Source organism: Xiphias gladius, chromosome 17 (genome assembly GCF_016859285.1).
Source record: "Xiphias gladius isolate SHS-SW01 ecotype Sanya breed wild chromosome 17, ASM1685928v1, whole genome shotgun sequence".
Lineage (NCBI taxonomy): Eukaryota > Metazoa > Chordata > Actinopteri > Istiophoriformes > Xiphiidae > Xiphias > Xiphias gladius.
In genome coordinates this window covers 1,756,601-1,783,888 of record NC_053416.1, presented here as the reverse complement: position 1 = coordinate 1,783,888, position 27,288 = coordinate 1,756,601, and the positions used below count along the sequence as shown (strand labels likewise).

At 45.2% G+C, this 27,288-nt stretch overlaps 1 protein-coding gene across 2 annotated transcripts; it reads right to left on the bottom strand.

The window, feature by feature from the left end:
• Nucleotides 1–492: 492 nt before the first annotated feature.
• On the bottom strand, nt 493–27,288 carry LOC120803049 (hexokinase-4-like). Of its 2 annotated transcripts, none has more exons than XM_040151340.1 (11): nt 27,145–27,288; nt 23,236–23,352; nt 14,990–15,152; nt 13,997–14,145; nt 12,567–12,686; nt 11,246–11,341; nt 9,912–10,011; nt 7,058–7,241; nt 4,712–4,867; nt 3,277–3,510; nt 493–1,866 (listed from the first exon to the last, which is right to left on the bottom strand). In XM_040151340.1, exons 2-11 carry the CDS (start codon nt 23,293–23,295, stop codon nt 1,665–1,667), a joined length of 1,464 nt encoding a protein of 487 aa, XP_040007274.1. In that variant the 5' UTR covers nt 23,296–23,352; nt 27,145–27,288; the 3' UTR covers nt 493–1,664. The 2 variants fall into 2 exon arrangements, with proteins under 2 accessions (XP_040007274.1, XP_040007273.1); XM_040151339.1 differs by lacking the exon at nt 27,145–27,288 and adding an exon at nt 26,489–26,724.

The window sequence follows — 27,288 nt, the reverse complement described above, 5'->3', positions numbered from 1 at the left end:
CCACCATCTTTCCCTGAACTTGGCCACAGACAGGACTCTGGATGTGAACTCCGGTCTCTGGTGTGACAGTCCTGGACTTTGTATGGACCCGATGACGTTGCCACCTCTGGAGCGTCACCAGGGATAAAAAGAATTATTCAACGTGACAGAAGCTGCCACACGTTTTTACAGGTTGTTGATACTGTTGATGCTTATTCTCCTGCCTGCCTTGTGCAAGCGTGGCCGGCGTGTTTACGTACATTTGACCAGAACCACCATCTTTCCAGAACCTTGACCAAAGTGCCTTTGTCGAAAACAGCTGCTGCTTCTTCCCCCAGAAGAGAAGACGATTGGTCGCCTGCAGCGTCTTTCTTTATTTCTTTCTTTTAAAAAAAAAAAAAAGGTGCATATTTACTTTCACTCAATAGTGCAAAGCAAAGAAAACCTATTTAGATTTCCAGTTACCCTCAAATACATAATCCTGTAAATATAATCTTTGCTCATGTACACATTTGTTCTTATACTCTATTTTATATTTTATTATTGTGTAAAAATCCTGTTGTCTCGTCTCATTCGTTTAACTTTGACGGTGAAAATGTGATTTGTGGTTTTCTGACAAACAGCCTGAGGTGTTCATATGTATGAAATCTATCTGATGTTTTTCCAGGGACTCTCTGCTTCCCAACAGTACGTGAACCTCTTTTATTCTGCTTCAGTGAATTCAGAAATTGACCTTTATGCACGTGACAAAAACGAAATCAACAGGTGACAAAATTTCAACTGAAAAACAGCAATGCATCACATTTCATAAGCTGATCACATGTTTGCGTGTAAAATATAAATCTGTAAAGTAGCTAGTGACCATATACTGAACATCCGACAAATGTTGTGGAGTAGAAGCAGGAAGTAACAGACATCAGAGAAAACTCGAGGGGAGCCATAAGTGCAGGACTGGAGCAGCTGGTTGTAATAGGTTAAGATACGACTTTTAAAATACGCAACATGCCCGGCTTTATATAAAGTCATTATAAAATGGGCTCCCGCCAGATGCAACACTGAAGTGATGTACACATTAACACATCACTAATTATAATCCAACCATATAATAGATATATTACTCTAAAGGGGGTCATTCTGCGTTTAAGGCACTTAAAACATATTTTTATGAAAATACTTTTCTACTGTTATTGATGTAAACATTTTAATTGCTGGTCTTTACTTATGTCCCTTTGTTGTGGCATCAAGTTTGATTATTACCACGTCACTGATTCGTTACAATCAGCATTTTAATGTTGTTGTTCGAGGTTTCGATACTTAAAGTCTTACAGTACTTGGTAGTTTATTTTGTAATAATGCATCATATTACTTTTGTTTTCTGTAAACTCTTAATTTGCACAGTGAACATGGCTCTGGAATAAAGTAGTCTAGTAGAATTTTGAACGCAGGACCGTTTCACGTAACAGGGTATTTCTACACTGTGGCTCTGCTGCTTTTAATCAAGATAAAGATCTGGGTTCTTCTCCCGCTGTTGTTTACACAAGAATAACCATCGTAGCTGTTTGAAAACATTTCAGGCTTTAAACAAACAGGCTTTAAAAACGATTCCCGACTTCGCGTTTGAAGGCCAAACTTCCATTTGCTTTGCCTCCGAGTGTCGTGGATTATCTGCAGCCTCTCTACTCTTTTTAATCTTCCTCCTCGTCCTCCTCCTCCTCCTCCTCGTCCTCGCCGTCACTGTCCTCCAACAGCCGGGACTTGAGAGCCAGCCGCTGAGCCACAGCCGTTACCATGGCAGCGCCCTTCCCACTGCCGTCCTCCGAGACGAGGAAGGTGATGCTGCACTTGGGGGCGAGGAGGCGCACCGTCGCCCGGAGCTCGTCGCCGAAACTACGGGAGCGGGGAGAGAGAAATGAAACGGGGAGGGTGGGTGAGAGAGAGAGGGATGGAGCGGGAACGGGGTGACAGGAAGAGAAAAAAAAAAAAAATCAGGGCCAGAGCGAGGGATAGATAGGGGAGGAAAAGAGAGAAACACAGAGACAAAGAGAAAATCAGAAAGAATCTCGTCTGTCAACAGGAATGAAATGTTTTAAATCCAACTGAAATCACATCTAGTCTCAAAAAATGTCACTGTCACTGCTCCTCCGTGATTGATTGACAGCAGCTGGAGGGGCGTGTCCCTGATTGATTGACAGCAGCTGGAGGGGCGTGTCCCTGATTGATTGACAGCAGCTGGAGGGGCGTGTCCCTGATTGATGGACTATTGACTGGCTGTTTCAAAATAAAGTCTCCATCTACGTGGACAGATACCTGACGGTTTTCTGTCAAATTTTAAAAAAATGCAGGGGGCGCTGTCATGAAACCAAATTACCGTGAGACATGAATGCTGTGAAAAAAAAAAAAGAAAAAGAAAAGAAAACAAAAGCTATTTCATGTTGGTGGACACTAAACGCAACATCCGCTGCAAAAATGTGTTAACCGTCGTCACACATGACAGGAAATTATACTGAGGGAAGGAGAAGTGATGGGACTTTCAAACAGTGAGATGCTATTTTCTCAACACGCTGTTCTTCTCACAAAGGCAGGAAGTGTGTTAATGTGTCAACACCCAGCGCCACCTCCTGCCTGTTCACACAGACAGATAAATATGATTTGATATCTCTCCAAAATTAAGACAAAAAAAATAAAATTAAAAAAATAAAAACTTGAATAAACCAGGAATTCCTTCTGGTTCTTTCGGACGTTGGCGGTTTCCTACGGTCTCTGCCTCAAAGATGCTTCGGCTTTTTTAGAAACCTACAAAATATGGGAATGAAAATGTTTCTGGGTTTTCTGTTCTACATTTGCTGACTAATGTGTGAGCATGTGAGGTTGTCTTTTACTGTTTCACAGGCAGCGGGTGCTTTTTTCCCCCCAATCATTCCTGCTTTACGGACCCTCCAAATTTCGCATTTCTCGCCCTTTCTGTTCCAGGGGAATTTGTGACCTGGATCCAGTGAAGTTTTCTAGTAAAATTCAGACAACTTTCTCTACGGTCAGGAACAATGAGACAAGAACAAAGCTGGGGGGCAGTTGGGCAAACCCGCAATAAAGCTTGTTTTCATTTTCAGTCGTTTATCTTCCAATTATTTTATATATTAATTGGAAAATGGCAGAATGAAAAACGCCCATCAACATTTCCTGAAGGCCAAGGAAATGTCGCAAAAGGTGCTTGTTTTGTATTTGAAGTTCTGGACACAGACCGGCAGCGAGTCACTTCCAGTCCCCGTTCAAAGCGTCTCCCTCACATTTCCCTCTTACTTGGGGTGTTTTCTGTAGACCGTCCCGTCCACCCCGACGGTGGTCTTCAGATGGTCCAGCCCGCGGCTGACGCGGACACGGTTGACGATGGACGCCAAGGCGGCGCCGCAGAGGTGGGCAGAGCGCGAGGAGACGGTGTTGCAGACCAGATGCGCCACACTGACGTCGACCAAATCCCATTTCAGACCCAACTCCGTCAGAATGTTCTGGCAGTTTTCCAGACCGTTGTCCCGCCTGAACCAGAGACACAGACAGGAAATAAGGAAAGGCAACATGGACGACCAAGCAGGAACTATGAATGAATAATCCTCATCTCACCATATCACATTTGATTTTACGGTGACTTTATAGTGACATACAGATATATTATAACCTTCCTTTAATCAGCGAATCGTTGAGATCAAGACCCGTTTTGCAAGAGAGACCTGAGCAGAGCAGAGGGACAGAAACATCATCCAGCGGGGGGGGGGGCATTCAAGTTTTAAAATCCTCCGTAATTTCTTCATCCTTAAGTGATGGAAGGCCATCTGCTCAAGTTCAGCATCTCCCCCCGGGGGAGGTAACTGGAGTTAATCAGGCCTCACATCTGCTCTGGTGAAGCGGTGCCTTTAAACGCGCTAAGTGATTTTTACTGAGGCAGCTTCTGCAGGAGACCTTTAGGAATGACAATGCTAGAACGCGGTTCTCCTCTCGCTGCTTTTTCATGTCTCAGACACTGACGAGTGCGATATTGATCTCCCGTGATGAGACGCAAAGCGCAATGAGGCACCGCGTCGGGTTGCATCAGGGTAGAGCCAGGGTCACGTGCATTGGAGCAACGGCCCCAGAGCCGAAAGAGACAAAAAAACTACACAAAGACAAATAAACGACAGCGTGTTTGTGTGTCTTTGTGCCCGTTTCATGTCTCTTTACACTTCATAATAATGTGGGTCGTAATATAAAGTTTGGCTGTTCTCGTCTTTTTAATCACACAATTAGAAAAAGGTTATTAGCTCCAATTACTCTCAAATTTCATTTTCGTTTTCCAGTACTGTACCATGTATTACCATGTATTACCATGTATTACCCTGTATTACCATGTATTACCATGTATTACCATGTATTTCCAGAAATACCCTCACTATCATTTATTTTTCCTTTCCTCTAAAATTCCCACTTGTCACTCCTGTTTTTTTTAGTTCTGTATCTACTTTTAAGAACCAGTAGCAACCGGTAACAATTCATTGGTACCTTATTCATGCAAAACAATTACACTGGAAATACAGCCTGTGTTATCAACAAAAAAAAAAAAAAACAAACAAGTTTTAACAAAACTGACATTTCCTTTCGAGAAAGGACTGGATAGGATCAGTTTTAAGTGCCGGAAAAGAAGGTTCACGGCTCTAAATCACCACAGCTTTGATGCGTCCCGATGAAACAAGATAAAAACACTCACTCTTCGATCTCAGAGATGAACTTTGTCTCGAAACTTCCCGGGGTCCTCAGCGCCTCTGACGCCTGTCCGTTAAACAGCAGCTTGTCCTCCGTCAGCCTCACCAGCAGCAGTCGAACAATTTCTCCCAAGTACATGCCGCTGATCATCTTCTCGAAGCTACGGGAGAAATCAGGCACGGGGATAAGAAGCACGGTCGGAGGCCAAAATATCCAAAAATATCCCTCAGCTAGTTTGTGTGCTGTCCCATCGCCTCGTGGCAAAATATCGTTTGATTCGAGGAAAACGCACAGAACGGACGTGTGGACGCCGGCGTCTACAATCGGGTCACGTGTGAAACCAGTTGCTCGTTTACCAAAACTGACTTTATCATACAAGTGCGGGTCTAAAAGTGATTAACAACTTATAATCTACAAATACAAATATGTTTTGTAATCACTAAAAGCATCTTCCAACCCCCCCTTTTGTTTGTATTACAACCGAGTGCACTGTGTCTACATTAAATGCTTTGAAAAACCCTTTGAACATCTTTTATCGCCACCAAAAAATCCATTTCCTACCATGGCAACAAGAAAAAACAGCTTTCACGCTGAATATATGCCACTGAAACGTGACTGTTCCTTCACGAGGAGACAACCAGAAGAGATTTTTGCGCTGACCAAACCCCGGCCGTAAAACGAAGGATGTGTGCAATCCCACTCTCATTTGAACTCTAAAGAAAACCCAAAATAGTAGCTGCGTAGAAGTAGAATACAACAACAAATGCAGACTTCACATGTTAGAATGAAATATCTCAGCAACTGTTAGAGGGATTTCCACGTTATTCAGTTCAGGCCTTCATCTTGCTCTTACACGACAACTTGAATTAACTCTGGTGGTCCTCTGACTTTTCCTCTAGCGCCATCAACGGGTCAACATTTAAATTTGTATATGTCGCTGTAGGCATGTCAGCATGCTAATGTTAGCTTATAGCTCAAAGCGTCACCGTGTATCCTAATTACAGCCTCAAGGGGCCGGTAGACCCCTAAGACCTGTTCAGACCGGATTCAGGTTACGAGAGGAGGCGAGGTGATTTTTAACATCACCTGCTCCAGTCAGTTGTTCCCCATCCAGAGTTAATATGCTGGAAGATTTTCACCCCGACTCCGGTAATAATTACAGCCGTAATGACCTCCTGTTTTTGGTGAACAGGCTGCTCCCCCCTGTAATTTAAATCTCGTCCGGAGCGACGTCCTTGTGTTTTTAAAGATGATCTCTGAGGCTTTTTCGCACGGAGAGCTGCTTGTCCTTTCGCTTTATGGTTTAATCAACCCAGTGTGAAATTTGACTTTTGTGTGAAACTGGAGGAAGTCAAAATGTTTGCGCTAACACCAACAGAACCCATATTGTTTCCCAAATAGGCCCTATTCTGGAAACAATGTGTTGACAGAAAACCTCAGCAGGACAGATGGAGGAGTCACGGCCAACCCTTCTCTTTATTCCTAGAAAACCTCCCGCAGGTTTTTCCCAGTCAGCCGCGGTGCTGGGAGGTTTTTTCCTGATGTTTGCCGGAACCGGTCACCGATCTGGGAAATTCATTCTGAGAACCTGTCTTAAAAAATGTATTTCGGGTGATGCTCAGATAAGACGGGAGAGTTTGTCCGCCTGCTGTTTCAGCTTCGTGTTTGTCAACATTATTGTTGGGAGACGGGCAGCGACTCTGAAAACAATGTGAGGGTCTTTCTGAATCCTCCTCTTTAACCCAACATGAAGCAGGTCTATCGCTGTTTAACCCCTTTAACGGGCTCCGTGTGACAATGGAGGAAATTAAAAATGTTGTTGCCGGTGTGAAAGACGGAGACATCTAACACCAGCGTAAAGGCCTATTTGAGAACCAGTGTGACAGAAATCCTCAAATGTGTGGTTGTAACGTCAGCCACGGGTTCTCTTCTCTCTTGAGGCCTGTTTTTTTTTTTTTTGCCTGTATTTGTTTACATTCGATCAATTTTTTCCATTAAAAGCTGCTGAATTAGATAAAAGCAGCTCTTGTTGGGAGTGTACCCATGGATTTACAGGCCGCTGCCACTGGATCACTGGGATACTGAGAAAAACCTGATGGATTCTCAGGGAAGTTCTGCGGCCTCTTATTTCTGTGATTTCTAAGCAGGTTTACAGACGTTTATTCTGGACGGACATCAGCGATAATGAAAGCGCAAGTCTCACTGAATCTTTTCCTTCCCTTCAGCTCATTTTTGAGAAGCTTGGACCAGAGGATATTTATGTATTATTAAGATTATGTCAATATTCTGTGGAAATATATTTACTAATCGTTTACGCACCAAAAGCATTTAACTGTCACACAGTACGTACGTGTGGACGCCAGGGTTGATGGACGTCTCGTCCACCTCCACGTCAAACTCCGTCTGGATGTCTTTCAGAGAGCCGTCGTCTCCGAAGCCGCCCCACTCTGTGTTGATGCACATCCGCCCGTCCTCGCCCTCCACACGCTTCACGTTCTTCATCTCCTCCATGTAGCAGGCGTTGGTTCCCGTACCTGTAGAGGGAGAGAAGCACGGTGGGTGGGGTGAGGCAGATTTCATTTCATTTTCATTTGCGTCTAGAAGAAACGTTGCGAGTTCGGCGTCAAACTTCAACCCCCCACTCGCTGAGACCTGTCTCAACGCCAGTGCTAACTCTTGTTCTGCTTCTATTTTCTATCACTTCTTTTCTTCTACTGAAGTTAGCATGCTAAGCAGCTAGCCGAGGCCCGGCACTTCTCGTAATACCACTTTAGCGGTAGTGGGTCGCCGTAGAGTCCAGTCTGAACCTCAGTCCAACGTGAGAGGAGGAAGAAGTGAAGCGAGAGAAGATGCTAACGTTGGCTGTGTGGCGATAGCAAAAACGTACGTATAGGTCCTTTAAAAATTTAAAATTGCGCCTGTTGTTCCTCCAGTGGAGGAAAGTAACTTAAAGACAAATAATATGACGCTTTGTTATATGGTTCAACCACCCAACAGTATATAAAGTACGATTTAGCTCCAGCTTGACGGTTCTGCTGAATGAGTGCTTTTACTTTTGACACTTTAGGTACTTTTACTGAGATTAAAATTTGAATGCAGGACTTTTACTGGTAAAGCTACTGGCAGCTACTTCTACTTAAACCGTTACTAATCTAAAGGACTTTAGTTGGTTCTTTTTTCTGAAAAATGCTCATTTTAAAATAACAGCCATGAGATGGTGAAGTGATAGCTTAAAAGGTAAAACAGCCCAGAGAAATCAATCCTTATAACAAACATTTAAAAAGAATTACTGTTGACGAGATACAGCTTCTTTGATTCAGGAAACACCTGGCATACATCAGGCTCTGCCCCAGTGATTTATGGGATTTGGAGTTACACTGTACGTTATCGTACGTTAACCCAGAGATAAGGACACAACACTCCAACCTCCCTCCTCGCTCTCCACCACCTTTACTCTCACATGCTGTAGGTGCGGTGGTGTAATCATTTCCAGAGGGAGAGCGAGCTCTGAGGCCGAACTAATTATGGCAGGGGAAGGAGAAATTTCACTGCTACATCGTGACCCTCATTACATCTAATGTGACCGTGCTTGTCAGGAGGCCTCTCCTGTTCCCCAGGTAAAACACGCTACGTCCGCTGGGTTAGAAGTCATGTGTTCTCTAAGGCTCAGTAACACATGAGAGGACGCCGTTGGAGAGAACAGCCTGCTGGGTAATGTGGCTTTCCAACAATACCAATTACTGTGTCGAAAACGTTGGAGCGGTACGAACAGTTAGCGTCCACAGTACATTGGAGGTATATGCCAATCGAAATCACAAGCAATCCACCCGAAGGCTTGAAAGCTGGTTTCCTCCTGCGCGGAGAAAACGGAGGCCGTCAGCTGTCAAATGTTTTCATGGTGGAAACAGAAACTTGGAAACTGTTACTGACAGTTTCTATTACTTCATCCAACCCATTTATATCAGCGAGGGTAGGCTAAATAAAGGAAACCCCTCTTTGCACAACGCAGTGCAGTTCAACAGCTGCACAAGCTACCTCCTCCTAAATGGTCACGCAGCGGATTCAACACGTCTCTAAAGCAGTTGCAACAACACTGAACATTATAAACTTCATGAAGGAGGATTTACTACAGGACTGTTGTAATAGACTGCATTAGTTTTAGCGAGGTGTACCTAATAAACTGGACACTGAGTGCACATCTGACACCATAACCTCAGACACACAGTCACTGTAAAAACATAATAACCCTTCAGAAAGAGCAATTTGCACAACAAAGTTTCTGTCCCTTTGTGGTCGTTTGTGGTCGTTTGTGGTCGTTTCTGTCTCTTTGTGGTCATTTGTGTGTCTTTCTGTCTCTTTGTGGTCATTTGTGTCTCTTTGTGGTCGTTTGTGTCTCTTTTTGGTCGTTTCTGTCTCTTTGTGGTCGTTTCTGTCTCTTTGTGGTCGTTTCTGTCTCTTTGTGGTCGTTTCTGTCTCTTTGTGGTCGTTTGTGTCTTTGTGGTCGTTTCTGTCTCTTTGTGGTCATTTCTGTCTCTTTCTGTCTCTTTGTGGTCATTTGTGTCTCTTTTTGGTCGTTTGTGGTCGTTTCTGTCTCTTTGTGGTCATTTGTGTCTCTTTCTGTCTCTTTGTGGTCGTTTGTGTCTCTTTGTGGTCGTTTGTGTCTCTTTCTGTCTCTTTGTGGTCGTTTGTGTCTTTGTGGTCGTTTGTGTCTCTTTTTGGTCGTTTCTGTCTCTTTGTGGTCGTTTCTGCCTCTTTGTGGTCGTTTGTGTCTCTTTGTGGTCGTTTGTGTCTCTTTGTGGTCGTTTGTGTCTCTTTTTGGTCGTTTCTGTCTCTTTGTGGTCGTTTCTATGGTCGTTTGTGTCTTTGTGGTCGTTTCTGTCTCTGTGGTCATTTCTGTCTGTTTGTGGTCGTTTGTGTCTCTTTCTGTCTCTTTGTGGTCGTTTCTGTGGTCGTTTCTGTCTCTTTTTGGTCGTTTCTGTCTCTTTGTGGTCGTTTCTGTCTTTTTCTGTCTCTTTGTGGTCGTTTGTGTCTCTTTCTGTCTCTTTGTGGTCGTCGCTCTACCACCTGTGGCCACCCCTTTGGTTACAGTATATATCACATGGCAGATAGTTTCCCCGGAGCCAGTGAAACACCAACGGGCAGCAGAGTCACAGTCACGTCAGGTTTAATCTGAGCACATCCTGAAGTTCTTTACTCAGCGTTACCGATGATCATGCCGATCTCACAGCTCTGGTCCCTGTAGCCGCAGCTCATCATCGTGCCCACCGTGTCGTTCACCATGGCAACCGAGCCGATATCATAGTCCTGCAGAGAGAGGGAGAGAGAGACAGACAGGTGTGTTTATGTCCTTCCTATTTATAAGCTGAATGCCAAATAACCTGCACACCTACACACACACATTGTGCTAGAGCCGGTCTCACAGAGAGAAAGCGGCCCAGTGCTTCAGATGAGAGAATCGTTCTGAGAGAGAGCAAAGAACGAAGCGCCGGACAAACACCTGCGGGAAATATCATAACACAAAACATCCAGAAACTTTTACACACTTACACTTCTCACGCAAACGAATAGTCCGGTTATTGTGCCCTTCGAAAAAAACAGAGCGACGGCTTCTCTCTACATATATTATGTACGTAAACTAAAGTTCTGGACTTTATAGTTTTAGCTAGGTGAACCTAAGAAACTGGACACCGAGGTTCATTAGTCACGCTGGTAGAAACGCATCGGAGACGAGCAGCGGTGGAAGAAGTATCCGGGTGCTTTGCTCTGCTCATCAGTCCGGCGTTCAAAGCGTCAGTTAAGCGAAAGCACGGAAGGATGATCGGCAGCAACGTTTGGAAGGACCAGCGACTGGGCAGAGTGGGCGGCTGTCCCCGAAGGCTCGGGTTTAACCGCGGGACAGGAAGTGCTTCGCCGTACTCCGATCACTCGCACGTTTGTATGGGAAGACGGATCCACTCCTGCACGATGTCAAACAGAACAAGGGTGTGAAAGTGCAGCATGTGCACGGTGTGATCTTCAAACTCTAGTTTTAATAAGGCGAATACTTCACTTGATGTTATACTTACAACGATTTTGTATTTAATCAGATTATAACCAAAGTAACTTGAGGGGCCCGGGTGAAAAGGGAGGACGGGTGGTCTGACCAGGGGCCTTCGGCTCGGTTTAGCCCCTTAGTGCCTTAATCTGGCCCCGACTCTTGGAGTGATTGGATCTGTCGCAGTGCATCCTGTTTTATTACAAGTTTACCGGAGCTTTCGTATGTAAATTGCTGATCTCCACAGTAACCAGGAAGTGTAGTTGAAAGATAAAAAAAAGAACAATCTTTCCCTCTGAACGGTAGTGAAGTAACAAATAAAGCGCAGAAAAACATGGAGGCACCTGAAAATGTAGGAATTTCACAACTTCCCATTGGTTCAGGAGACGATTTGACGGATCCGGAAAACAAACCCTCAGGATCTTTATCTGTTCTTTGTCTTTTCAACTGAACCTATAAAAACAAAACAAACGGAAAAACACCACACGAGTGTTTAAGACTGACCCCTCTCCTGCGAATGGCCTCCTTCAGTAACTTCACCACGTCTTCTCCCTCCACTCCGGAGCAGTTGAAGCCTTTGGTCCAGCGGATCAGGATGCTCTGTGCAGAGAAAAAAAAAAAACTTCAATACGCACATGTGATGCGAAAGGCAAAAACATTTAAAAAGGCCGAGCTCGTTTCCCTCTAAACAACACTCACTGTGCACCGGGCCACATACAGGAATGTTTTTAATGTGCTAACGCTAAACTTCTCTTACTTCTTTCTGTGAGGTTTGGTCATACGAGCGTTTCAAGTCACATTTACCGACTCAAATTGACAAAGTTGCGGTAAATCGCTCATTTCAGATTCACGGACACCGTCTTCTGTAACACGTTTAGCTGAACTGTTCAGGTGAAGTGAAGATACAGCGGACGCTGAAAAAAACTAACAAAAAAAACAGCTTTCCACAGTAAAGTGGTCCATGACAAATGTGAGAGGCCGTCGCTGAGACGTCAGATGAGGAAATACTATCCTACGAAGTAGGTGGCGTCGAACCGTCAGAGAGTGGAAATCGTCCTGCAGAAAGACGCTGAGGCGGCCAGAGGAGGGACAGACTTTAACAACGTCCGCTGAACTACAGACGCTGCTGTGACCAAACCTGCCAGGACACAAACGTCTCAGTAGCCACGATGACGATGAGCTTGTTTTAGTTTCATATCTTATTTTAGTTTTTTTTGGAAAACTTCAAATTCATCAATGTTAAAGACATTATGAGTCTTAAGAGGAACAAGTGGAGACGGGCCGTCTTCACGTGACTCATACCACAGGTCCGGGCTGTTGCTCGTTCCCCAGAGAAACTCGGTGAATGTCAAAGGACGAAAGACGAGTTCTGAACATTCGCTTGTGCCTGCGGGAATAAGAACGAGTCCGTTGGCACGAGCGGTTTGATGCAGGACGCCCACTGAGGACTGGGTGTCCTGACACCGGCTGAGCTACAGACGCTGAAGAAAGACGTTTCATTATGTTGTCCGATGAAGACAAAAGCAACTGCTTTACATTCAAAGCGAAGAGTTTTAATCACGACAGTGATGTTGGTTCAAAACTATAAACGAACGCAGCGAAAAACTGAACTGGTTGAAAGCTTTGGATTTCCCTGCTGCTTCCCTCTCAACGGGCTGACACACAAAGACCCAAAGACACAGCTTTTTCTAAAAGAGACCATTGTTAGGTGAGTGTGTGAGTGTGTGTGTGTGTGTGTGTGTGTGACTGTGTGTGAGTGTGTGTGTGTGTGTGTGTGTGTGTCACTGTGTGTGTGTGTGTGTGTGTGTGTGTGTGTGCGTGAGACCTTGTCGATTTCTTTCTGTTCGCAGGGGAAGGAGAAGGTGAAGCCCAGAGGCAGAGTTTGTCCCTTCAGCTCCTGGGAGTCGAGGAATTCTCCGAGACAGGCCGCGATGTGGTCGAACAACTGGACAGAGAGAAGGGCGGAGACGGGCAGATGTTTTCAACTTTCACATCTGGAACGGCTAAAAACCAGTTTGGTACTACCCAGTTCGTTCTGCCCAGCGACAGAGGCCCGAGTCTTCCTCGGGTCAGAGCTGTTAGAGCCGCTGCCCTCGTCGACTTTGAACTCCACTGAAAAGAACTCGGTAACTTAGGAATGAAAACGCCGGGGGGCTGATTTCCTCACATCCTCGACAGCGAGCTGCGAGACTGTTTAGAGCCCTAGTCACCTTTAGAAATTCACCGCTTAAACACATTCAGAAGGTGATTCATTAGGTCCAGATTTAATTAATGCGGTGAAGATTATAATAAAAGTCTAACAAACACTGCTTCACTCGAGCGTTAAGAGAGCGCTCCACTCATTTAGCACCAGACCCCTGGAACACTGCAGGACTCCCGATGGACAGTTTTGAATAAAGGATCCAAATCGATGCAGCAGAACCAGAGATATGGTCTTTTTTTTTTATTCCACACGTCAGTCTCCCTTCTCAAAACCTGGCGCCTACACTACCCGCAATGCAAGTCGACTCCCGTCAGCTCGGCCGTAGGTGTTGGCGAGTGTTGAATGCTCGTAGCGGCTCACGTAGCCTTGAGCAGAGAGGAGGAGCGGGATACCAGGGTCTAGTCCGCTGCTATGACCAACCAGCGCTCGAGAGCTGAAATGACAAATCAACTGCTCGGCTGACAGAAAAAAGTTCGCTTGTTCCAGCTTCTCAAATGTGAATATTTGCGAGTTTTCCCAGTTTTTTATGACAGTAAACTCTGCGTCTGTGAGTTTTTGACTGACGGTTTAAAGACCTGAACTGTTTGTTCAGGTCTTTAAACCAAGACCCTCTACAAGACTTCTACTAGAGCATGATCGCTACTTCTGTGCTGCAAACTTCTAACAAATCTGCGATTAATCAGCTTACGTAGACAGAGCTGATATGTGGTGAACCTGGGGCCTTTGGGGCTCCCGGGGGTCCGGGGCCCCTGGATAATTGCCTGCTTTGCCCGGTCGGTGATCCAGACTTAAGTAAGCTCACTGCTTTGTAGCTCCACTCCCCCAGATGTTCTTAATTCTCAAAGCTGCAGACTTCAGACCCAACAACAAGCAGTCCCGCTTTAATAGTCCTGTCTTTAGTGGTGGAAAAGAGCTGCTCTTACAAATGGATTCATGAAATGAGTTGAAAATTTTCATCTTTGACTTTAAAGTTGCAGTTTTCCTTAGTTGTGCCCTGTCACGTTTCCATCACAGTTTATTCCTTGACCGTTTGCGTGTCCCTAGTGTGTCACCTGGTCTCCAGTTCCCAGCATGATTTCCTGCGGGATGGCGCAGATCTGACTGTCCATCTTCAGCACCTTCTGCTCCTCCTCCACCACACGGACATGAAGCACACGGAAGTTCGTCCCACCGAGATCCAACGCCAGGAAGTCGCCTTTCTCTGCATCGGGGGAGCAGAAAGCAGAAGTGGCAGCGTTAAGTTAAGACCAGAAGCATCTGCTTTTTCTCCTGCATGAATGCGTCAGCTATTTAAAATCATTCCTAGTTTCCCTCGAACAGGAAGCGTCGGCTCGGCTCAAATCTCATCTTTGACCGATGTTACTGGAAACAAAAATATGGGTCACGGCTTTTTGTCACCCACGACGACGGCAACGGCGGGACCTTTTTACAGCCCTGAGTTACTGTCTGCAGGTGTTCCTCGCCAATAAGCTGCGGGCATTACGGAGAGGAATTCATATCAGTAACGGCGACAGATGCGCGCTGCATTATCTGCAAATAAAACCAAGATTTACACCCGTGTCTGTTCCGGCACTGCCCACGCCATCAGGTGGCGGTGGTGTTGAAGCGTAACCAGCAGAGCTGAGCTGCTGCTATCGGCCAGAACGCTGCTGCTCCAGTTTCAGACAGTCCTCCCGTCCACTTGGGACACGTGGGAGTTCGAAACCCGGCGCGCTCAAGTTTTAACGCTCTGTCGACGCGTGCTGGGAAGTTCGCTGATGCTCGGTCACGTTTCTTTAGAAACACTGAGCTGAACTCTAAGCGGCGAATTCATCCATCCCAACATTTCAAGTCAAAACCCTTAGAGAGGACAGGAACTCGTGTTTAGCGCCGAAGTGGCCTGAAAATAATATCTGCTCACTTTTAGTTGCCTTAACTTGAAATGAAAGAACTTACTGTATTTATTTACTTTAGGTTAATGATAAAAAATAAGTCCATTCCACCAAACTCCTACCTGACGTTTCAGAGCCTAGAACTCTACCCAACTAAAATATAAACGTCCTTACCCGTCCCGTCCGGCGTGGCCCTGACGAAGGTGGGCAGCATCTTAACGGCCGCCTTGTGATGCGAGTGTTTCCCCAAACCTCGGATCATATCCTTCCTCAGCCGAGCAGAAACCCACTGCAGCCTCTCCAGAGACAGATGGAAATGCTCCAGGTACTTCTGCACCTGCAGAAAATATTGAATGTGTCAATTCTCAAAAAGGAACTCGTGTAAAAATTCTGATTGGAGCGGATTTGTTCAATCGGACTGGACGAGCACCAACAACCAGCTTAAGTCATCATCTAGAATCACATTAATGTGTTGACATTTCATGATGGAAAAAAAAATAAATATACGAAAACACAATTAACTTTCAAAAAGAGTTTCGTAGTTTGACTTTCCGTTTGCAGCACGTTTGCTTTATTACTACATTTATTCAGTGATTTTGTTTCTTTTTTTTTTACCTAAAATTTTTCTTTTATTTTGTTTTTACAATTATTTTTCATCAGTAACAAACTGTACAGCATATGTAGATACACACTGATAAACACAGTTGTCAGGTAAACATTAACACTGCCACATTTTTGATGCAGATTCTCCACATGAAAGAAAAACATGACACGAGCTGCGGTGGAAAACCCCACACAGTGAAGGAGACAGAAGAGATTTCACATCTTTATCCACAAGATGGCAGCGTTTCTTGGAAATGGGCAGCGGGAACCCACAGACTGTGGACACTTGGTGCTGCACTGACCAGCTTGAACCAGTGTGAGAAGTCTTGTCCCCCTTTGAACAGTGCTTTCCTGGCAGTACGTGTTGGGGTTGGACAGCCGGAGTTAGGGCCACGGCCGGGTTCAGGCTCCGGGTTCGAGCAACAGCGCGGCGAATGGTATTCTGGGAATTTGCGGCCGCTTACGTAACAAGGCCGATCTGTAATGAGGAAGGAGCAGCAGGCGGTTTACGCATGTACCACAGAGCCGAGGTGAAGAGCCCTGAACCGGCAGCTGCACTGCATGTAGCTTTTCCCTCAGAAATCCCACCCTGACGTCACTGCTGTCCATCCCACGCCAAATCCACGCCTGCACGAAGACAGCAGTACGAAGCGTGTTCTCGAAACAATGACAGACAGTAAATATCCGTCACGGCTGGGACATGAGTACGAGGAAGAAACGGACTATAGGATAAAAGCTTTTTATGTCGTTAACCACCGTAGACAAACCTTCGTTTCCGAGTAGGCTTCAACAAAACAATGTCGTTAATTGGCCTAAAGAGAAACCATAATGAGGAAAGACAGAAGTTCTGGAGGTTCGGGACTTGTTTTCAACGGCGAAAGCCAACGAAATGTCGTCTTGAAATTTCACCTGGAAATATCTGGACTCTGAATCCAGATGTTCCTGATGCTGCTCACATTTTGGCCTTGACGGTTTCGTTTTAGTCAGAGTCGTGCCTCCTGGTGTATGTGTTACACAATGAGAAGCAAAAGCACTGAACTGGAATTTATTTCAGTCTGCAAATAATTACACAAACAGTGTGGGATAAAAAAAAAAAAAAAAAGAGGGAAAAAAAAGGGAAGATTTCTCTTCAATGGGGTGTGGGGGAGGGGGCGGACTGGGAGACTGGTTCTGGGCGATGGTAAACAATATTAATACATCTTTATTCAGTGTAATAAAGGAATCTCGTTACTGCTTGTCTTTTTCTTTTTTTTTGAATCTCTGTGGTCGTCCGATTGACTTTCCAGCAGGACGTGTCGACGGTCCCTTCATGCAGAGGCTCTGGTCCAGGGGACCGGGTCTGCATCCGTCTGGGCCCGTGCAGCGATCCGTCCGCGGTGCTAAGGAGACGACTGCGCTCTTGCCGACGGCGGCGGCTCGGCTCTGGCGACTCCACCTTACCGGGCCGACGCCTGATCGCCTGACTTCGTCTTTTGTTAGAGGACAAAACCTCCTAATTGAGGGCGAGACGCTGTCAAAAGATGCATCTGTAATTCGGTCATAACGTACACAATGTACACCCCCTGTTTTTCCAGCTCTGATCTCTGTCAGTAGAAATTGAAAGAGCTCCATTGTTTACACTCCTAAATTTCTGTTAAATTAAATGTCTCAGAGGCAAACTATGCAGGAAGAGGTTTGGCTGGCAGAGCCTGTTATGACCCTCTGGAGATGGTAGCAACTATTCAAACTTCTCTTCCTGTTTTCCGTTTCCTTCAAAGCTGGAAAAACACTGCACAGTTTTTAAAAGCTGTACACAAACTGCATCTGTTTCTGCATTTACAGGTGGTACAGTACAGCGGCGCCTTCAGGTGCGATCACGCCTGCAGGGAACCGAACCTGGAGACGTTTTCTTTTCGGGTTTTGGTTTGGGTTCACGTTCACGCTGCCTGACCACAAGCGAGACAGAGGTTCAGGGTGTGTTTAAGCTGTTGGTTCGACCGGGGTGCACAGAAATATGTGTTAAAAGAAAGAAAGGAAAAAAGTCGCTGAAATCAAGCATGAATGGTACTAAATTACAAAGAAGTCACTCTAAATAAAGTTTACTGCTTCCTAAATGACCACACTCATCCCTAACCTCCAGAAATGTGAGCCGAGTCGAGTTTTGACAGAAGTTCAAAACAGAACGTTTTCATTTTTCCCTGCTGCTTTTGATCAGCTGCCGACGTGTTGCCCAATCCCCTTTAGTGACTAAAGGGTAATCCAGTAAATTTAAAGGTGACGACTTCTTTCCACGGCAGCGGTGGGAAGAGCATTTACTCACGTAAATACTGCACTTCAGTACAATTTTTAGGCACTTGTACTTTACTTGACCATATACATCTTATGCCACTTTATACGTTTACTCCACAGGTGAAGGTTTAACCTCAAAACATGTATCTTAATGCTATAAAAGACAATTAGTTTTTAAAAACTAAGGTTTCCCAACCCTTTTTGTGTTTGACCCCTCGTAAAAAGGTCAGTGTCTAATTCAGGCGTCTCGTGTGAGTTGCTTTCGGTTCAACATAACATCGATTTCCTCTGTAAACGTCTCCCGCGGCTTCACTTCAGCAATTGCTGGAGGCCAAAGGATGGAAAGTTATACAGTATTTCTTTGTTCAAAACAAAGTTAGAGAAAAGTCCAACAACTGAAGACAGGTTTGCGAATCCGAACTTTGTTTTTTCAGGTTCACCTGGTGTCCCTGTGGAGGGGCCCGACCCCCCAGGTTGGGAACCAGTGGACTAAACTCTGGTCCCTGTCTCTGACGTAGCTAAAAGCAGCTCCAACAGTAAAACGCTGCCGAAGCCTCCGTGACTCAGGATCAATGATCTGATCACGTCAGAGAGAATCAGTCACAGAAACTGATAATAATTCTATATTTATACCGAAGTGGGATTTTGAACACAGCACTTTAAGTTGTAATGGAGTATTTTTACATTCTTACACAGGTACTTCTGCTTCAGTAAAGGATCCGAGTACTTCTTCGAACCGCTGGGTCTGGAGGGTAAGTGAGGGCAGGAGCAGATGTAGTCCAGGGGGGACATAGGGGACGTCACCCTGAGATGACACGACGCTTCCTGTGCTCTTTCTATGCACTGTCTTTGTTTTATTGTCTGTATTGGCACAGCCGACGACATGAATTTCCCTTTTCGACGACCTTGAACTCACATGGACCCATGAGCAGCTCATTTACTGGAAAGAGACTGGGAGAGAAATGCTTCGGCAACAATTTGTGTAAACCCCTTTCTCTGAGGTCCGGCAGACGCCGCGCGCATGACGCCCGATTTTAACCCACGACTGGTCGCCCCGGACACATTTCCGGACCTGACCCGACTTCCGCCCCGTTTTTGTTTGATGCGCAGTTTGGGTCACTGATCGATCGCCTGAATGATCCGGTTGTCGGCTGATCGGACGGATCCCTGGCAGGTCGGAAAATGCGGTTCTCGCAGTTTGAGCAGTTCTGGGTTGCCGATTGATTTTCTGTTGATCACCTAATCGTGGCAGCTCTAGTTATCACTTTGCTGCATTTTCACACGTCTTAGAAAACCTCGTTGTCCACACTAGTATTTCTATGTCTTTGTCCTCATCGGGCCGAATGACCCAAACCAAGCCCTCCTGAATCCAGTATCAGCTGCTCCAAACACACCTGGAGTAAACAGTAATCCACGTTTCAACATGGAGGCTCCATCCAATCTGAGACTCCATGTTGAAACTTGGATGTGCAGAACCAGACCAGTCTCTTCAGAGTCTACCTGTGGTTTCTTTGGCAGCTTGGCCCGTCTTTCTCGCCCTCACACGTGTTCTTTACTATATGAGGCTGAAATACTTCAGACATGTTTCAACCGATTTCAACAGTCCTGATCCGCCGATGGGCTCAGTTACTGGCTCGTGACTGGGGGCGGCACGGGCAACTCTGAAATCTGACTGCCTCCCCTTGGCCCCCCCCCAAAAAGGCATCAGTAATAATGCTGAAAAGTATATATGAGAAAAAGCACAAACCACTGACCCAATCAGATGCAAAACGACCACAAAGAGACCAAATTCCTCATTTTTGTTCCATTGTTAATCACTGTTTAGTTCATTTTATTTCTAAATATCTTCTAAAAAAATCGAATCACTTTTGAAAACTCTTCTGCTTTTGTTTTTCATTGTTCTACTTTTTGCTTTCGTCTTTTTCTGTGTTTTCCAGCAACCATGAAGCACAATGATTGTCTAAACAATGTACTAGACTGTACTAGGTGTTGTTGTTGTTGTTATTATTGTTATTATTATTGCACAAATGTGGGGGCTTCAAACACTTTGTGTCATAATTTCCCAGTAGTCTTTGATATAATCTGATTCTAGTACCAGGACCAGGATCAGAACTGGTTCCTGGATGTCTACAGACCCTGGCATGAAGTGTGGATACACACATACACCACTCCTGTCTTTGTCTGGCTCTTCTTCTTCTCCTTCTTCTTCCGCTTGCCTTTCACGACTCGCAGTAATTTTCCAGAGGCGTGTTTGCTCGGGCCTCGTCTCGCTGTTCCTCCCTGTAATGTTGAACTCTGTGTGTGTGTGTGTGTGTGTGTGTGTGTGACAGGTCCCTACACGCTCATTCCTGCTTTTACGTCAGTGGGGGTGTGGCTGACCTCATTCCTGCATTGTGACTCTGATCTATTAAATGGCAGATTTGAAGCTGGCCTGTCCCATCCTGTATTGTTCAAGAAATCGCCGAGCACATGTGCACAGCGGCAGTAAATGACGATCTATGACTCAAGTGAAAGTAAAACCGGCAAAATGTGGAGCGGGCTGGGAGGACGATTCGGGATTTGGGGGAGCTATTGGGAGCTAAATCGCATTTTCATTTTGCTGTGGGTCAGTGCCAACGTTAGCATTCAGCTAAAAGCACAGGCTAGCTTAACAACAGCTGAGTCTGGCAAAGGCCCCATTCAGACGGGATCAGAGCTGCAATGCAGTCCATCAACAGACAATTCATTGGCAACCATTCTGACAATCTGATAATTGTTTTAATCACTTTTAGGGCAAAATCTCCAAATATTTGCTGGTTCTAACTTTTCAAATTTGAGGCTTTGAGGCTTTTCTTTGTCGTAAACAAAAGTGAACTGATTATCTTTGGTTTTTGGGCTGTTCGTCAGACAAAACAAGACATCTGAAGATGGTACATGGGTCTGAGGGTGATTATAACCTTCATTCTTCACTATTTCCCGACACTTTTTAAGACTAAACAGTCAATTCAATATTCATAGAAATAACTGGCAGATTAATCGACAATAAAAAATCCCGGTTAGTTGCAGATATCATTCAGAGCGAGCGACGCTTCTCGGGGACGTCATTATCGCTGATGTCCATCCAGAATAAACGTCCATAATTCCACTTTAAAATCACAGAAAAAAAGAGGCCGCAGAACTTCCCTGAGAATCCATCAGGTTTTTAAGTTTTCCTCAGTATCCCAGTGATCCAGTGGCAGCGGCCTGTAAATCCAGGGGTACACTCCCAACAAGAGCTGCTTTTATCTAATTCAGCAGCTTTTAATGGAAAAAATTGATCGAATGTAAACAAATACAGGCTAAAAAAAAAAAAAAACAGGCCTCAAGAGAGAAGAGAACCCGTGGCTGACGTTACAACCACACATTTGAGGATTTCTGTCACACTGGTTCTCAAATAGGCCTTTACGCTGGTGTTAGATGTCTCCGTCTTTCACACCGGCAACAACATTTTTAATTTCCTCCATTGTCACACTGAGCCCGTTAAAGGGGTAAACAGCCATAGACCTGCTTCATGTTGGGTTAAAGAGGAGGATTCAGAAAGACCCTCACATTGTTTTCAGAGTCGCTGCCCGTTTCCCAACAATAATGTTGACAAACACGAAGCTGAAACGGCAGGCGGACAAACTCTCCCGTCTTATCTGAGCATCACCCGAAATACATTTTTAAGACAGGTTCTCAGAATGAATTTCCCAGATTCGCGTGACGCCGTGCCGCTCGTCGCAAACACATCGGTGACCGGTTCCGGCAAACATCAGGAAAAAACCTCCCAGCACCGCGGCTGACTGGGAAAAACCTGCGGGAGGTTTTTCTGAGGCGTGGACTGGAATAAGGAGAAGTGTTGGGTGTGACTCCTCCATCCCTGCTGCTGAGGTTTCATTAGACCTGGTGAACTTACGATCATGAGGCTGAAAACTGAAAGTCTTCTATTATTAAATTAAGGAATAAACTCATGGTTCAACGTTCCACTGTTCATCTGTCACTGAATGGCCGTGTGACTGATCCGCCCGTATGAATCAGACGAATAAAAAACTGTGATTTCCTAATCTGGACAGACGGTTACGAATGGCACTGAAGTAACTTTTTGTTTTCCCTTTGATGTGTCACCGAATAGTTTGACTGCTTCCCCTAAATCGCCAAATGACAAGGCTGAGGAGTTGGAGACAGACAGTGATTAAAGTCGTTTCACTCTCCCGGCGATAATTCTCAGTTTGTGCAAGATCGGTTTAACTTCAGCAATGAGGCCCATCGTCCCCCAGACAAACCAGACCAATATTCGTCTCCAGTTACTGAAGGAAACACTTGCTCCTCTTCAAATAATGAAACGTTCCCACTACACTGACTTATTGGAATATTGGGATGAGTGCAGGTGCACAGTTTTTTGGGGTTTTTTTTGGGGGGCTGCATTTGTACCACGATTTGTAATGTGTCACATTTAAAGCCATGGTTTTCCGCAGGAATCCACTGCACATTATCACTGTTCACTCAGAATATTAAATGAATGTCAAATAAGCAACTTTAAATATTCGAATATGAAATAATATTCATAAATAGCTGCTATTTTTTAACTCCAAGTGGCCTGCAGCAATGGATGGATTATGAGAAAACAGGTCCCTGGACACAGTCATGTAAAACACCGCCCCAGCCCCCCCAAACAGAAACAGGACACCCAGTCTGAGAGAGACTGTGCGCAGCCATTTTGCATCCCTTTGTGCTCATATGACTGTTTTTTTTTTTTTTTCCCACCAAAAAATGTTAAAGGTTGCTTCATACTGAGGGTTTTAGTCCAGTGGCCCTGGACCTGTACCTGGTTGGTCTGTTCGGTAGTCCATCCATGATACTAACAACTAAAAAGCTACCTATCACCTGCTGCTTCTGGTTCGGGAGGCACCAAGGGGGGCCAATCAGATTTCAAGGTGGACCCGTGCCACCTCTGGCCACCCCTCTGGACGCGTGGGGCCTTAAGAATAAGGATCATTAATGATAAGAATCATTTACATCTACAAAATAATCTTCTGAAATAACCCCAGAAGAAGCAAACCCTCTGTTCTGTCCTATTAAATATTACATCCAATATTCATTTAATGACACCAGGCTTTACTGCATCTAAATGCTTTGCACCAGGATTTATGCAGGTGCCATATTTTTTATTTGGCAGAAGGCTGTGCTTTAACAGACCTAAACCACAGTGATGGCAGACCTGAAAACCGCCCGATGACTCTTTTGTTAACAGCCCATTTAAACGCTTTTGGCAGGGACGTCAGCTTCCCAATGGGAGCACGAGATCAGAAAACGCTTGTATGGGTTGTTCTGGAGGGTGATGACAAACAACAAACTGTCTTTTGTTTGAGGGACCTGTTGTTCTTCTTAGTACACCTGGACAAGCTGAGACGTCTAAAAGAGTACAAGTGGACCACCGTCAAGTTCACGAGGCCATCACAAATAATTAATGCTGCTGTTTCTGATCAGGTTCTGGTTGTTAGCAGAGTTAACAGGTTAAAAAAAAAAGTATTTCCTGTTCAGGTGATACGTACCTTATTGAGCGTGGCTGGCGGGATGCCGCCCAGGTGCAGGGTCGAGGTGTCTCCACTCATTTTAGCCTTCTTGGAAACCTCTGTGGTCTTCTCACCGTTTGCCTCTGCGTTGCTAATCTGGAAAGAGGAGGGCAAAAGGGTCAGTTCACCCAAAATTACGAAACATATTGTCACATCCGTAGTGGCATTAAGCCACGCAGATAGTCTCAGATCTCCACTGCTGCTCCTCCGTCAATAAGAACTGTTTACACCACCTGTAAGCAACATTACTCCATTACATAAAGGAACATTACTGCCTTTATGTACGGTAGAATTACTAAAACCACGAGGTTTGCTTCAGGGTTGTAGGTTTTCATTATGCCCTGGACTACACTACTCTACACTGGATTAGCAGATGGAAATAAAATTTTAATTCCAGGCTTCCTGAGGGCCCTGGATACTTTGTTAGTTTCATGATTCCTCCCACCATGACACCACTGATGATTAGCACTAAACATAACCTGGTTGAACTTGATGGGAATGTCATTAGTTTTGCAGGTATTTGGTCAAAAACGTATTGGAGATTTTAAAATTTTTGACCTGATGATGCATAACATGAAAACTGTGCAATATTTTGAGCTAAATGCTAACATCAGCATGCTAACATGGTCACGATGACAGTTCTAACAGGCTGATGTTTTGAAACTATAATGTTTACCATGTTACGTTAGTGTGTTAACATGCTAACGTTTGCTAATTGGCACTAAAATGTCCTACAGAGCCAAAATGCAGTATCTATATATTTGGTCAAAACTGAGCTAAAACCGGAATATGTCTTTTACAATATGAAAATTATTATGCCATAGAAATGTGTAATTTCCAAAAAAAATAAATAAATAAATACATAAGTGAAATTTCCAGAAACTACAAAAAAGATGCGGAAACCGAACCGCGTTGACTCAACTTTGGGTCATACGGTTAGCTGGAGTGAAGTCACAGTTAGCTTTAGCTTAAGCTAATTTACAGACTTTCTGAATGTAACTGAAAAATAATTTACGATGTTCCAACATCTCAGCAACCGAGTTTCACCTGCTTAGCCTGTAGCTGGTGTGGTGAGCTACTAATGTTGAGCGTATAAATAATAGATACAAGTTTAAAAGTTAATTTTAAAGACTGGAAAATGATATTGGGGTTTTCTGTTGTAATACTGGCATCCACTTTGCTGCCTAACAGTCTGGCAAAAGTTATCGTTTTAACAAACATATTTTGTTAGCATTGAACCAGTCCTAGGCGCGGACATGTTATCAAAACCTCTGGGTGCTGTGATTTAGCTGCTAAACGTAAAAGCCAACTGACTCGAGACAAAGAAGGAACTGGGATTAAGTATAGGAAATAGCTACATGCTAATTGATTCGTGACACACACTCAGAAAGTCAACTAGTAGCTAACTAGCTTAGATAGCTGTAAACTAGCATGGCAAATCTAGATAGTAAATTTTTTTGTTATTAACATGAGATGCCAAAAACAAAAAACACCATATGTTTCACTATCTGTAGCGTTACCTGTGATTTGTTGAGTTAAAGCTCAATAAAGTTTATTTTATTTTTGGCTGCTAAAAAGCTAAAACGTCATAAAATCTGAACAACAGCGTCTCTTTTGAATCGTTACTCCGCAGACGTCGTCGTGAAACAGTTTTGGTTCCCAGTTTTCTGTTGCACTTGCAGCAAACTGGAAACTCTGAAGTCTTGCAAGGTTTCATCTTTTTTAAATTGTGGTCACAAGGTTTGGGAAGACTGTAGATTTTATTTCTGGATGCAAAGACCAAACACTAAAAACGAAACTACACGAGAACAAGCTTCTGCTAAAGAAAGTACCGTCTCTTGTGTTTGACCCCGATCAACTTACCAGCCACGCTGACCCTCCTGCTAAAAATATCCGATGAGTAATTGTGGTCTCGCATGATGCTCAGATGTTTGTTATGCTTCACCAGCTGTGTATGGACTCACCTTTTATCAATATTGGTTTATGGAGCCTTTTACTGGTGCTGCAAATTTTCTCCAGAGCCTGCGGGGCTCAGACTAACGGGGATTATGTCCTCTGGGTTACTATTTGTCATGCTAGCAGATAGAAATGTCGGTGGGTTTACCAGTTGGTCCAGACTGAAATATCTCAACAAAGACAGGGTGAACGGCCATAAAGGTTTGTACAGATATTCATTTTTCCCCGGAGGATGAAACCTAATAACTCTGGCGATCCCCTGACTTTTTCTGTAGCGCCACCAGCAGGTTAAAATGCTTTAACCTGCTGAACATCCGCATGCTAGCATTGTCATCACGAGCACCTGTGTGCCGACATTAGTTAGAATGAGGCTGAAAATGTGGATCGTCTGAAGAGTCACCTGAGATGGTGCATTCATGTGCAATCGTACTGACAGGAAAAAAGACTTTTTCTAATCGGTAGTTAGCTTTTGCATGCACCGTTTCTACGCAGCTCATTGTCACCGTTCAGATTTCAGAGCTGCAATTAAATTTTTCCAAAAAAAAAAAACAAAAATCATCCAACATCCATGCTCCCACGATCCTGTGGCTTCACGGTATTAAACGCCGATTTACAGTCCACAAACAGGAAGGTCCAGTGAAACACTGAAGGGTAACAAGCCCTTATTTCAGGTCCACCTGCTGTCCATCATCAGACCGGTCCAAAGACACCGTAATATATCTAACAGGTACAAGTGGAAACCTGCAGACCAGAGCAGTACATCACACAACGGGGCAGTGTCCCCAACAAAACACACCTGTGAGGCACGAAATGAGGCGGCGGCTCTAACCAGAGCACATCATCCAGTGAGTTTAACCCGAGAAGGAAGCTTCTGCGGTGGGAGCTGCTGTGACGAGACTGGGTCAACAGCCGGGCAAAGCATCCCACTGGCCAGGGGCCTAGGACCCACAGGGCCCCAGAAGCCAGATTACCGCCTATTATTTGGGTCTAATTAATTTTATTTAGTTGCAAATGTGTCATAAATTTGTACCACTACAGTACAATATCGACTATGACAGGTCCCCCGTCCTTTAAGTTTTTACGTCTGTGTTAGTTGTTTGCTGTAAATTCCTGTTTTATCAGATTTGCTTCCATTTTATTGATTCATTTATTTAATTTTTATTGTCGGACAGAAAACGCCCGGCAGGGTCGTTTTAGTCCGTCACGGGAGAACCGAACGAATAATCGATTGATTGTTCAGTGCCTCGAAAGTCAGCGAGTAGTGGGAAACACTCACCGTGAGTCCCTGAGGCCCCAGTGAACACATCCTGATGTCTTGTTGCTTTCGACCAACGGTGAAATAAAGATAAAGAGGCTGAGGTCACTTGAAAATGCCCGTCAGGCTGTTTCGAAAAAGAACTGGAGCTGAGAGGGAGTTCACCTCCAGGACCGGTGCCTGTCACCCGGAACCAAGCCTGGCTTTCCCACCGGGCACCCAGAGGCTCAGCGGCGGAGAGAGGCGTTTCCTGACATAGCACCTCGGGTTCATGAGCTGAGCCGCCCGAAGGCGACAGAAAACACACCAGACCAGTCGGTTCGCGAGCTGATCGACGAGCCAGCAGTCTGTGCGAGGTTTCAAATCTGGGGTTCGGGGGCCGCTCCGGGGCCCTCCAAAAAGCGAGCGGGGGGTCCCCGGGCGAGGGGACGGAGCTGGTATTTCACATCTAAGGAACCGGGCAGGACGAGCACAAGGTTTCCTCTAAGCCTCTGCTGCATCTTCTCAGACGGGACAAGGGGGATCGAGGAAGGCTCCGGAATCCGGCGCCTTCGTGAGCCTTGGCTTCACACGCGCATGGAAACATCTGGGAACCGCCTCATCCGCGGCAACAACGAGCTCCTCTAACGTGCGAGAACTCGCTGTCCCGAAAAGCGCTAGAAAGTAGAGCGACTCACCTCTGCGTCCTTCCTCCCCGGGTAAGAAGAGAGTGCGAGAGCTCGCTGCGGGACGGCGTCTACACCCACTCCACCCGAGGACGGCGCTGCCGGTGTCGCAACGCGCGGAGAGGCGCGCCGTTTGCGGAGGATGCCGGAGGCGGC